This window comes from Herpailurus yagouaroundi, unplaced genomic scaffold, assembly GCF_014898765.1.
Source record: "Herpailurus yagouaroundi ecotype Mexico unplaced genomic scaffold, PumYag 428, whole genome shotgun sequence".
Classification (NCBI taxonomy): domain Eukaryota; kingdom Metazoa; phylum Chordata; class Mammalia; order Carnivora; family Felidae; genus Herpailurus; species Herpailurus yagouaroundi.
In genome coordinates, this window is record NW_024412645.1 from 103,734 (window position 1) to 117,254 (window position 13,521).

The 13,521-nt window shown below is 39.0% G+C and overlaps 1 protein-coding gene across 1 annotated transcript in view; it reads left to right on the plus strand.

Annotated features, from left to right (window-relative positions):
* Positions 1 to 1,299: 1,299 nt before the first annotated feature.
* LOC121022584 (solute carrier family 5 member 4) overlaps positions 1,300 to 13,521 on the plus strand; it is a 39,396-nt gene continuing 27,174 nt past the window's right edge. The window contains exons 1-6 of the mRNA XM_040463810.1: positions 1,300 to 1,434; positions 2,221 to 2,292; positions 3,955 to 4,059; positions 6,068 to 6,127; positions 8,357 to 8,461; positions 12,217 to 12,322. Coding sequence (XP_040319744.1) covers positions 1,300 to 1,434; positions 2,221 to 2,292; positions 3,955 to 4,059; positions 6,068 to 6,127; positions 8,357 to 8,461; positions 12,217 to 12,322 — 583 coding nt within the window. The remainder of the gene's footprint in view (positions 1,435 to 2,220; positions 2,293 to 3,954; positions 4,060 to 6,067; positions 6,128 to 8,356; positions 8,462 to 12,216; positions 12,323 to 13,521) is intronic.

The following is a 13,521-nucleotide window of genomic DNA, read 5'->3' on the forward strand; positions in this document are numbered from 1 at the left end:
CAGATAAATAGGTAAACAAAATGTGATATATCCATGCAATGGGATATTATTCAGCTTTGCAAAGGAATCCAGTGCTGATACATGCTACAGCATGGATGAATCTTGAAGACATAATGCTAAGCAAAATAAATCCAACACATAAAGGCAAATATTATAAGATTCCACTTATTTGAGGTACCTAGAACAGGCTAATCTACAGAAGGTAGAACAGAGGTTACCAGAGGCTGGGAATAGGGAGGAATGAGTTTTATTTATTAGGTGCTGAACTTCTGTTAGGGATGATTACAAGTTCTGAAAATGATAGTGGTGATGGTTGCACAACATTGAGAATGTACTTAACACCACTGACTTATACACTTAAAATATGACAACAATGGGGACCCATGGATGGCTCAGTCAGTGGAGCATGCAACTCTTGATCTCGGTGTTGTGAGTTCAAGCCCCACATTGGGCATGGAGCTTGCTTTTAAAAAAATGGCAACAATGGCAAATTTTATATTATCCATATCTTACCACATTATTTTACCAAAAAATATGGAGGGAAAAAAATAAAATAATTTACTTTTAACTTTAGGCAGTCAGTAGGGTCCTGGGTCCCCAGATAAACAAAATATGGTATATACATCCAATGGAATATTATTCAACCTTGAGAAGGAATTCATTAGAAATACAAGTCACTATCACATGCTTTTAGGTTGATTCACTCATTGTCAAAACCAGCCCCGTCCCACAACAGCCCTGCTTGTAGAGCCACTTCCCTTTCCTACATGGGCCACCATGATCCTAATGTGTCATATAAAGCCCATTTAGATTACCTGTTCAAAGAAATATAGGCTTTGAAACCCATGAAATGCACAATTAACTTCATTTTCAAGGGATATAATTCTTTGGTCAGGAATCGTCTGTTCCATGAAAGACTCTCACCCCATCCTTCTTGGCTCTTTTCTTGACCTTTCACTCTGTCCTTCTTCTTTCCTTGTCCCTTTCATCTCTCCTTAATCCCCACTCAACCTGGTCAAATCTTAAAAACCCATCTTTCCTTTCAGTGAACTCCCCACTCTTGACCTGCAATTCTTATCCCATTTCTTATCTTTCACTGCTCATTCCCACTTTCCATAAGACTTAGGTCAATATTGACTGCTGGAAGACCAGGGTCTCAGAGTTTCAAAGAAGAGGTTTAAAGGTCTCCCATGCCCAGGAGTTTGTTCTGATAGTGTGCCCCACCTGCTCAAGGCTGATTATTAACCCAGAGCTTATATAAAGAAAGGGCCATCCCTGGGATGGGAAAGTACCATGGCCATGGCCAGCACGTTAAGCCCCAGTACCATGACTGGGACCCTGGGTCCTCCTGAGATGTCAGAGCGCATCCAAAATGCTGCTGACATCTCTGTCATTGTCATCTATTTCATGGTGGTGATGGCTGTCGGTCTGTGGGTATGTAGGAGTCCAATGGGGTGTTCTGGGTGGGCACCAAGTTTGGGGTTAAAATGTCTGAGGGAGGGAAGGGTGTGGTATAACAATGTGACAATGCTGAGAAAACACTAACAGCTGTCAGATTTCATTATCCTTTTCTCAGAACCATTGTCTCATGTGTGACGTAAATAATATTTACTCAGTTAATTTATTCTCCTACCAACACCATCATTTGAACAGAGCCAGCAGTGAGAACTTCAGACATATTCTGTTTGGTGTGTCCAGTACCTGGCATAATGAATAAGGATGTTATTTTCATTATCTCACATCTTTTATTTTCCTTTGTTTTTTGCTCACTTTCTTTTTTCAAATTTTTATTTAAACTCTAGTTAGTTAACATCTAGTGTAACATTGATTTCAGGAGTAGAATTTTGCTCACTTTCTAAATGATTCAGCTGGATGCCTAATTCATTTACACTCATTCTTTCTATTTAGTAATGAGTGTAAGGCTGCAAAATTACTTCCAAGCACAGATTTACTGATACCTTGCATTGTTTTTATAAATGAAAATAAACAGAGCAATTAGGACAGATGTTGAGGAATATGATTTCTTAAAGTCCCTCCATTTCGATGAAACTATGATTTTCAAGTCCTTTTAAAATTGATGCTATATCACAGTTTCTAAGAAAATGTTTCTCTTTAAGAGTGTTGAAAAAGTGACCACTATGAACATTCTGACCAGAGCATCTGTAACATCCTGGGTGAATTTGCGGTGTTTGACCCTCACATGTCTTCCTTTCTGCTTAGGCAATGCTGAAGACCAACCGGGGCACTGTTGGAGGCTTCTTCTTGGCTGGTCGAGATATGACCTGGTGGCCGGTGAGTGCGCCAGAGTTTCCCAGAGATAAATTTCCTATGTGTGTGTTTAAGAGTAAATAAAGAAGACACTGGGAATGCTGATAGTTTCTGAAGTGCATTGGTTGCCTACTTGCTGGTGTCTCTTCCTAAATCCCTGACCCCAGAGTTCTATTCTGCCATTCCAGTAAATGATAGTACATCACCTATTATGAGAGCAAGTATAGTGTGGCATTTGAGAAGACTCACTTAATCTCTGTGTCATATTCTTTTTCCCCGGTCCTCATCAAGAATCTTCTGCCTTAAGCTCCTTACCATCCCCACAGCACATTCCTTCTTTGCTCCCAAACCCGAACTAGTGCCACCCCTCTTGTTTGGATGAACATCCCCCTCTCTGCTCTCCTCCTTCAACACCCAACTCAAGCCCTGCTTCATCTGAGAAGTCTCACCCTGCATTCCAGCCTGTCTAGTCCTTATAATCCATGCAGTTATGATAGTGGACGTGTGTGTTCTCTGTGATGTTGTGTATGGTGGTATCTCTTTGACTCTTGCCCAGTTGATCTCTTCCTTTCTGGGTTTTTATGTCTGGCCTCCTTGGCAAGAGTCCCATTGCACCACAGAGTGCATCTTCTTCTCTGAATCGATACTGTGTCAGCAGTCAGTTGGGTATACAGTGGATGCTCAGTACATTCTTCCTTCATGAATCTGCTGACTAAATAGTATGAATGGAAGCAGAGACTGGGAAATGACCTGGCAAGAGTGGTTGAAGCAGACCACCTCCAAGCTTGAAATGGATTTTAATTGGAATGTCCAATCAAGCATTGCCTTCTAAGGACTGTTTCTGTGAAACATTCAAGACTCAACCAATCCTATAGCTGAAAATGAGTTCAATTCCAACCCCTAGCTCCAAATGTCTGAATAGAAAAGATGACTTTACAGAGGGCTGAAAAGATGGGAATGGAAGAGTGGGCATTGCAGTAACCCTACACTCCAATTGTGCTTTGTGAGGACTAGAGCTCATCCCTGCCTACTCAAGAAATTTCTCTTGATCTTTGAGACTTAAGAACAGTTGACAATGTGATATAGAAGGAGGTGGATGAGAAAAGAGTCCTTAAGGCCAGAATTATTCATAGGAACTTCTTCCTACCCAACTTTGCAGTCCTTGAGGATGACTGAAGGGGCCAACAGGAGCTCTAGCAGTTCCTAGCCAAGGACAGGCTCAACCCAGAACACCCAGGTAGATAAATTAAAGTTCCCCTAAGGCAGGGGTCAGCAAGCTTCTCTGTAAAGTGCCAGACTGTAAGTATTTTAGTTTATGAGCCATACAGTCCATTGCAACCACACAACTCTGCTGTTGTAGCACAGAAGCAGCCATAGTGAATATGTAAAACCAACAAGTATAACTGTGTTCCAATGAAACTATTCATGAACACTGAAACTTGAATTTCATATAATTTCACACATCACAAAATATTAGTCTTCCTTATATATTTTTAACCATTCAAAAATATAAAAAAAAATTTTTTTTAGCTTACCAACCACACAAAAACTGGTAACTGGCTGGATTTAGCCCACAGGATTCCTGCCTTAAAGAGGTACGATGGAAAATCTCAACATTTACCTGCTTTAAAGAAATCTGATTTGGGTCTTTTAACTCTGATCCTAGTCTGTTCCCTTGGATTGCAGATGGGCGCCTCTCTCTTCGCCAGTAATATCGGCAGTGGCCACTTTGTGGGGCTGGCTGGGACGGGAGCAGCTTCAGGAATCGCCACTGCAACATTTGAATGGAATGTAAGTGACATAATAGGCTTTTTCCTTTAAATCCAAACTCTGTCCAGGTATGTTCTTCTGGGAGTCTGTATAGGGTATATCTTTATTTGATTTCTAGTTTTCCTTCTAACCAATCCCTAGTTTGAAACGCAGAGTCTTCTCTGAATGTGGCCCCATTCTGCCTGCCTGGGACAATCCAGTCTCATTCTCTACTTCTGAGATTTTGCTCAAGCAGTATTCCCACCAGGAATATCATTTCTATATGATTGAATCCCCACTTTCACTTGACCTCCTTGATCATTTTTAGTTCTCACTTGTTTCTTTCCTTCCTGAGCTATTACACTACGTGTCCGGCTCTGAATTAGATGCACAGAATAAAAACATGTAAAAGCAATGATCCCTTCTTTTGAGAAGCTTATATCCCAGTGGGAGAGACAGATACACATTCACTATGGTGTAGGAAGTACAAGGAGAGAAGCACACATTGAGTGTTGGGAGAGCTCACACAGGAGGGAATCTATCCTAGATGAAGGATGAGACTTGGCACATGTTAAGGGAGATGGCACTCATCCATTCGGATAGATGAATAGAAATTGACCAAGTGGGACTTGGCTAAGGACATGAGAGCTGAGTAAGGAGTAAATGATTTAAAGATAGTAGATAGAATCTAAAAGACTTTGTGTTTGAGTTCTTAATTGTTCTACTGCCATTTCACCAGTAGAAGCTGTGTCCCCTTAATTAGACACTAAGTCCTTTAAGGGCAGGGATCAATTCCTCTCATATCATTCATATCATGTCATCATCTAGCCCTTGTCTGAGTACATGCATTAATATTTCTTGAGGTGCCTGAGCTTTTTCTGTTCTTGTATCCCTTCTGGTGTTTGCAAATACACATTATGCATTTCGGTCAGAGGAAGATGTTTATGTGGAAACAAGTCAGATCACAGTGAAAGTATAAACAGACCATGCCTGAATAGACTCAGGAAATGACCTTGAGTCATCCAAAAATACCTGTACCCATCCCTTGTTGAAGATTTTCCCCTTAGCTTTGCTTTAGTAGTATCAGGGACTCCAGAATGGACCCAGTCTCCAGACATGCCCTATGGCCCATGTTTTGTTTTGATAGTGCCATAAACTGGACAACATGCCCTATGGCCCCAGTGGGTGTGATTATCAGGTTGCCAAGGGTCTAGCTCTTTTAGCCTGTGACCTTGGGCTTCCTTAATCTCTGTGAGGCTCAGGTTCCCCCTCCATAAAACAGGAATAACTACTTACCTTATCTGCCTCATCTGGTTGTTATGAGGACAACACAAGTGATATATGTGAAGACTTTGTATATATTAACATTAATGCAAGATTATACTATTACCATTATTATATGTGGCATGACTTGGGAGACAGTAGGAATATTCTTCTTTCATCAAACTGCTTTCTTATTGCTTTGTCACTCTATATATAACTTCTCCCATTCAAGAATTATTCCTGTTGGGGGCACCTGAGTGGCTCAGTCAGTTGAGCATCTGACTCTGGTTTCAGCTCAGGTCATGATCCTAGGGCCGTGGGATCAAGCTTCACATAGGGCTCTGAGTTAAGCATGGAGCCTGCTTAGGATTCTCTCTCTCTCTCTCTCTCTCTCTCTCTCTCTCTCTCTCTCTCTTTCTCTCTCTCTCTCTCTATCTCTCCCTCTGCCTCTCTCCCCCACCCATGCTCTCTCTCTCTCTCTCTCTCTCTCTCTCAAAACAAATAATAATAAATTAAAAATAAAATAAAAACTATTTTTAAAAAGAATTATTCCTATTGGCAAAAACAGTATGAAATTCCTGGGTCCAGCTGGTCTCAGATCTCTTATCTTCTGTATCTAAATTACAGAAACAGAGGGAAAGAATCTGTAGCTGTCTTGGGCTCATAATTGGTTGAGTGGGACAGAATCCATGCAAACTTACTTTGTTTTCTGATTCAGAGGTCATGAAGTGATAAGTTCCACAAGCCAAGCCCTTCGAACTTCACACTGTTTTCTGGGATTTTGTAGGCTTTGCTGCTGTTGCTGGTTCTAGGATGGTTCTTTGTCCCCATATACATCAAGGCAGGGGTGAGTACCTGCAGGTGTTCTCAGTTCTCATCTGTCAGGCATTCATTTATTCACTCATTCTTTCTGCTCAATCATGAAACCTGGGTAATATCACTTGTCCCAGGATTTCTGGGCTTACATTTACATAAATCCACTAAATGCTACCAGATTGCTCTTCAAAGTGGCTGCAGTCAGCTGTCCTCTTTCCTATGACTATTGTGAGGGTTCCCATTTTCCCACATCCTCACCAACACATGTTATTTTTCTTCATTCTAATTTTTGCCATTCTGAGATTTATAGTTTCTTTTTTTAATTAGGAGTGGGATATACCATAGCTCTGTGAGCTCCCCTTCAACCCAGGTATCACCAACCACTGTTCTGCCTTTCCAAGCAGACCTCCCACATTTATTCTTCTACTGCTGGTACTCAGACCATGGAGTGCTATATCCTGGAATAATTCCTGGGATTAGGGTGTTCAGGGGCAAGCCTTCTGGCTCATACCTTTGCAGGTCACCATATATTCTCCTTTTGCTCCTCCTGGGTCCCTTCTAGTACCAGGTTTGAACAATTTCTGTAGAATGATGCTCTCCTTGGTAAAAGGATCAATGCCACAGAACTCATGCATGTGTTTTTGGAAGTGGTTTACCATGTTTGAGATTTCTGAGCCACCAAGAGTTATCCTTTTTGTTTTTGATATTATATAAATATTTATTTAATGTCCTTTTAAATTGGAGGAAATTAAATCATAAGCTTAATCTGCTATAAAAAACTAGCAAGTTGCACCTTTTATAATACACATCACATAGTTGATCTCATATTTCAGTAATAACCTCAGACTTTTTTCCAATTAGAGATTTAATTTAACTCTCTTCTTTTCAATAAACATAATCACATAAATATATACCCAAATAAGTGCAAACCTGTGCAGCCACTCTGGAAAACAGTGTGGAGATTCCTCAAAAAATTAAAAATAGAACTACCCTACAACCCAGCAATTGCACTACTAGGTATTTATCCAAGGGATACAGGTATGCTGTTTTGAAGGGGCACATGCACCCCAATGTTTATAGCAGCACTATCAACAATAGCCAAAGTAAGGAAAGAGCCCAAAAGTCCATCGATGGATGAATGGATAAAGAAGATGTGGTATATATATAGTGAAGTATTACTTGGCAATCAAAAAGAATAAAATCTTGCCATTTGCAACTACGCGGATGGAACTAGAGGGTATAATGCTAAGCAAAATTAGTCAGTCAGAGAAAGATAAATATCATACAGCTTCACTCATATGAGGACTTTAAGACACAGAACAGGTGAACACAAGGGAAGGGAAGCAAAAATAATATAAAATCAGTGAGGGGGACAAAACATAAGAGACTCTTAAATGTGGAAAGCAAACAGAGGGTTTACTGGAGGGATTGTGGGAGGGGGGATGGGCTAAATGGGTAAGGGACATTAAGGAATCTACTCCAGAAATCATTGTTGCACTATATGCTAACTTGGATGTAAATTAAATATATATATATATATATATATATATATATACACACACACACACACACACACACACACACACACACACACATATATACCCAAATAGAGGTGGATGGGAGATGGGCTAGATGGGTAATGGGTAGTAAAGAGGGTAACTGTGATGAGCATTGGGTGTTGTACATAAGTGATGAATCACTGAATTCTACTCCTGAAACCAATATTGCACCATATGTTAACTAACTAAAACTTAAATTAAATATATACATATATGCCAAATATATATTTGCAATTTGTTTTATTATCAATTTATTATGTAACCATTAATTGTGGTTCCTTATTTTTAAGTAATATTGTTTTTACTGGCCTGCAAAATTATTGATGAAAATAATAAAAATTATTTGTTGAACATCTACCATGCATTTGGTGTTGTTGTGGGTATTTTACATATACCTTCATATTAAATCCCTACTTTATAGATGAGAAAAAGGAGGTTTGGAGAAATTGTCAATTTCCAAAGGTCTCACTTGTAGTAAATGTCAGACCTGGGAATGGATCCTAAGATTGTCTGATTCCAATGCCTGTGTTTATTCCAGGCTTTCTGCTCTCCCAAGGGACTGTGTTTTACTCACCTCTGTATTCCTAAGGTACCAGGTACAGTTACAGAAGTGCAGATGCACATAAGTACTTAGTAAGTGTTGAATAATCTGAATGCGCTGGGCTCTGAAGGTGAATCCCTGTCGATATCTGTCTCTGCAGGTGATGACTATGCCAGAATATCTGAGGAAGAGGTTTGGTGGGAAGCGACTCCAGATCTACCTCTCTGTCCTCTCCCTCTTCATCTGTGTGGCTCTGAGAATCTCAGTGAGTTCAGTGCGCCTGGCATTCTTGCTTCTTGCAATTACCTTGGTGAGACTAGAATACTAGAATCAGAGAAATGAGTGTATAGACTATCGATAGCCCTGATAGGTCTAGCCATATGGATATCTTAAACTAGCTAGGGCCTTTCTACTAAGGAGTTTTAGAAACCCTAAATTCAGTTACAAGTCATGAGAGACTCCAGAGTATAAACCACCTTTTCATTAAGGATATGAAAAAACAATGTACAGGAGGAACAAAATGTTTCATTCAAGGAACACAGTTATTAAGTAGTAGAAAGGAGGAGGATTCTCTAGTCCCCTGCCTTTCTATATACAATAACCTCTTTATTCTCTTTGTTGGAAAGATTTATATTTATATTTTCAGCTCATTGATTACCTGGCACATGAACCAGAAGGAAAGTGCTTTGTATTATTATAATGACTTCTTAAATTTACTCTATTTTATCTAAGACTGTCCCTATAGCACAGATGTCACAAATAAATGTCAGAAGATTTCTAAAGTTGTTGGAAAGTTAAATTCCTTGGAGATAATCATTGAGGAGAAAAGAAAGAAATTTGAAGAGCCAGCAATACATGTAGAAAACAAAGAGTAACATTTGATCCTCATGTATTGGTGACTAATGAAATAATTTTCTCCAAGTTTATAGTCTAGGCAGTTCATGAAAGAAGAAGCTGAAGTGCATTTTTGTTTTTCTGTTGAGTCATTCTTGTAAATAAACCAGTTGCTCTGATTAGATGGCATGAGATTCTTAATACAACGTGAGCATTTTCCAGCACTCACTGTATATTATTGAGTATCTGTACTAGGGGTAATAAAGATTCTTATGCACTAGGAGTTCACTATATGGTTAAGAATATAAGAATTATAGGGACGCCTGGATGGCTCAATCAGTTAAGTGTCTGACTTTTTATCTCAGCTCATGTATTGATCTCAGGGTTGTAAGTTCAGACCATATTGGGCTCTGCACTGGGTGTGAAGCCTACTTTAAAAAAAAAGAATATAAGAATTATACACATGAAATCATTAGCACTTTATGACGGTTATGAAAATATATTAAGATGTGAACTGGAATAGACTGTGTGGACAAGCATAGGAGACATTCTAGGGACACCCAGGAAATGGAGTGGTCCCTGCTGGGTGGAAATGGAGGCATGGGGGGGGGGGGGCTTAAACAAGTCCTCAAGATAAGAAACTTAGGAGAGGCCACGCAAAGCAGAGAAGCCTATATATTCCACAAGTGGGTGGGATTCAGTGATCTCCCGTTTTTCCTCTGGCTCTGACATGTACAGCTTTGTGATCCTAAAGAATGTGAACAAGGTGCTGGAGCAAAATGGGACCCTGAGGAATGCAGTCTCCTGAAGTGGAAGGTTCCTAGTGGCAGGGAAGGGATGGATTCTTGAGGAGCTGGATGGAGGAGCAGGAAAGGCAAAGAACATGTGTGTAACTTAGCTGGAAAGACACGGTGGCAGCAGTCCATTCTTACCTACGAGGCTATGTTTCAAGTGATATTAATAGTGATTAATCTTAGATATGACCTTTTGTGTATTATTACACTTTGATAGCAGAGTCTGTCCTAGTTATTCATTAAACAGCTCATTATGAGGAGTTAAAACAGGGTAACTTTCAGTCTCCCCTGCATCAGGTTTGAAAGAGATCATCTTATTCACTGGTTCTCAACCTCCACTAATACCTATACTGAGAATCATAGCAGACCTGGTGCATCTTGATCCCTAAATATTTCAGTCTGAATGCCTTACACACACTGATATTCTTTTAGAAAACCACACTGCAAATTTTAAGATCAGGAACTTAATCTTGATACAAACATACATAACCTACAGACTTTATTCAGATATGACAATTGTCTTAATAATATTAACAGCAAAAGAAAATCCTGTAGCATTAAATGCCTTCCTTTCATGAGAAATATTTTATGATCATTGTAAAGGTAATTAATTCCATTGAATTGTACATGCAAAAATGGCAAGTTTTATGTTATTTATCTTGCCACCATAAAAAAATCATTGGTAATATGTTTATATATCATTTTATAAATATTAATTTAATGCTTTCATTGTACTATATAAGAGAGAAGAAAGTCAAGAAACTCATAATATGATAATATGTGTTCTCATATGTAAATGATTCAGCATGAATATACAAGCCCTAATGCTGTAGTTGAATAACTCCCCACTATGTAAATCTGTATGAACATGACAGCTATAAATGCAGACAAATGCAGGTGTGTTTTATAGCAATTGAAATGCAATGAGTGACATCTCAGTAGGTGATATCTATTCTAAAATGGTAAATAATTTCTTTGCAAATATCCAATTTATAAAAAGTTAAATCTTGCCTCAATTTGCATAGTGGTTGAACTCCTTGTAAACCCAGTGATAAAGTTGCAGAAAGTACTTTGGGTTTGTAACTCAGCGTTAGGTTCAAGAATAGGCTTTTCACCCATACAAATACCTACTGGGATGATAAAACATTAGGTTTTATTTCAAATATTAGGGGGGAAAGTTAACCATATACTGTGACACCACTTCCAAATTCATGTTCTGCAAAGAAACCTACCTCTAAGTCTTCTAATTCTGAATCCTGATATCTTATCCTTTCCCTCACCTCACTCATGCTTTCCTTTTTCTTCTATTCCATCTTTATAATCACTCTTTGGCACATAGCCTCAATTTCTTTGCATGTCTTTCCTTTCATTGAACTCCCCTAGAAAAACTCCAAACCTGGTTTAATCCAGCTTCCCACTTACTCTGTGTATGCACCCAGGGATTTTACTCCTGTGTTTCTAACTAACATGCTTATGTGATGTTTCTAGGGTTTTGGTTTGGTTTGGAGGTTTTGATATGGAATCTGGGAGGATCAGAGTTGAAGGGGCAGATCCAAGTGGGGCGAGCACAAGTTTGTGTTGAAGATCCAGGAGGCTGGAAAGCACACTTTGGGACACAGGGATCAAGGTAGTGCAGGGTGCACATGGTCTTATATATTAAGGTCTCTCTGTAGGACCCCTTCCTGGCCTCTAAACCTCAACCAATAATCCTTTTATTGTATTTCTTTATGATTTTTCTCTGGTGCTCTCAATAACTGTCCTAAATGATCCACAACCTTTTTTAACTACTAGTCCTCTGCCTCTTATCAAAACATCTCATCTCCCTTTTTATCTAGAAAATTTAAGCATGAACCACTCATCCCCCACTTAAAAAATCTACATTTGCCTCATTCTTTCCTTCTTTTTACACCAGTCTGAGGATGAAGAGTCTTCCTTTTTGTAAAAGGCTAACACTTGACCCTATGCCTATTCTTGATCCCATCTCTTCTCAATGTTTCTGGCATTTGCTTCATAATTACCCCCTCTATCATATTTTCCTGTTATTTTCTACTATCCTAAGTGTGCTCAAGTATCTTCCTCCTTAACAGAAACCATTGCTTTACTGTCTCATACTACTCTACTTTTAATCATTGTTTCTCTGCTGACAATCATGAAAGAGTAGTCTATGCAAGCTATAGCATAGACATTTCTTACTTTCTGTTCACTCACCCATTGTTCCTATCTATGATCAGTCCAATAATTAATCCCCTGAGGATTAGATCTGGCTTCCAAGGAGTTCATAATTGTATTGCAGAGATGTCATGTATAGATACAGCAAATATTAGTGGGAAATCATCACTAAAGAGCTAAATGATGTGGTGCATGTTTCTTTCCCATCCTATTCCCTTTTTAGTCAGACATATTTTCTGGAGCCATATTCATCAAGCTGGCCTTGGGATTGGACCTTTACCTGGCAATCTTCATCCTCTTGGCTATAACTGCTATTTACACGATCACTGGTGAGTTTGCTGCCAGTTTAGCTCAGTCATGCTGTCTTCTGCTGATCTCACACCAACCTGCAATTAGCAATTCAGTGTTAGCCTTGTTACCACCAAGGTTATGGCTATCCCTTTATTCCCACTATGAGAGTCAAGCACAGGCCCAGAAGCACAACTAGAGCAAAGCAAACAGAATCCTCGGTATTATAGAGTGACAGAATCAGCTTAAAAAACAAGACTCATCTATATGCTGCCTGCAAGAACTCATTTCAGACCTAAAGACACATGCATATTGAAAGTGAGGAACTAAAGAAATATTTATCATGAAAATAGATATCAAAAGAAAGCCAGAGTAGCAATACTTATATTGGGTAAAATAGACCTTAAAACAAAGACTGTAAAAAGAAGCAAAAAAGGACACTATATAATAATAAAGGACACAATCCAACAAGAAGATATAATAATCATAAATATTTGTGCACCCAACATAGAAGTGCCCAAACATATAAAACAGTTAAAAACAGGGGGCGCCTGGGTGGCTCAGTCGGTTAAGCGTCCGACTTCAGCTCAGATCACAATCTCGCGGTCCATGAGTTCGAGCCCCGCGTTGGGCTCTGGGCTGATGGCTCAGAGCCTGGAGCCTGCTTCTGATTCTGTGTCTCCCTCTCTCTCTGCCCCTCCCCCGTTCATGCTCTGTCTCTCTCTGTCTCAAAAATAAATAAACGTTAAAAAAAAAACTTTAAAAAAAACAGTTAAAAACAAACATAAAGGAACTAAATTAACCCATTGTAATACAATAATTGTAGGAGACTTTAACACCCCACTTATATTGATGGACAGATCATCTAAACAGAAGAACATAAGGAAACTGTGACTTTGAATGATTCACTGGACCAAATGAATTTAACAGATATTCAGAACTAAAACAACTAAAACAGCAGAATACACATTCAAATGTACATGGAAAATTCTCCAGAATAGATCACATACTAGGTCATAAATCAGGCCTCAACAAATACAAAAAGATTGAAATAATACCATGCATCTTTTCTGACCACAACACTATGAAACCAGAAGTCAACCACAAGAAAAATATTTGGAAAGACCACAAATACATGGGGGTTAAACAACATCCTACTAAACAATGAATGGGTCAACTAGGAAATCAAGAAGAAGAAAGAAAGAAAGAAAGAAAGAAAGAAAGAAAGAAAGAAAGAAAG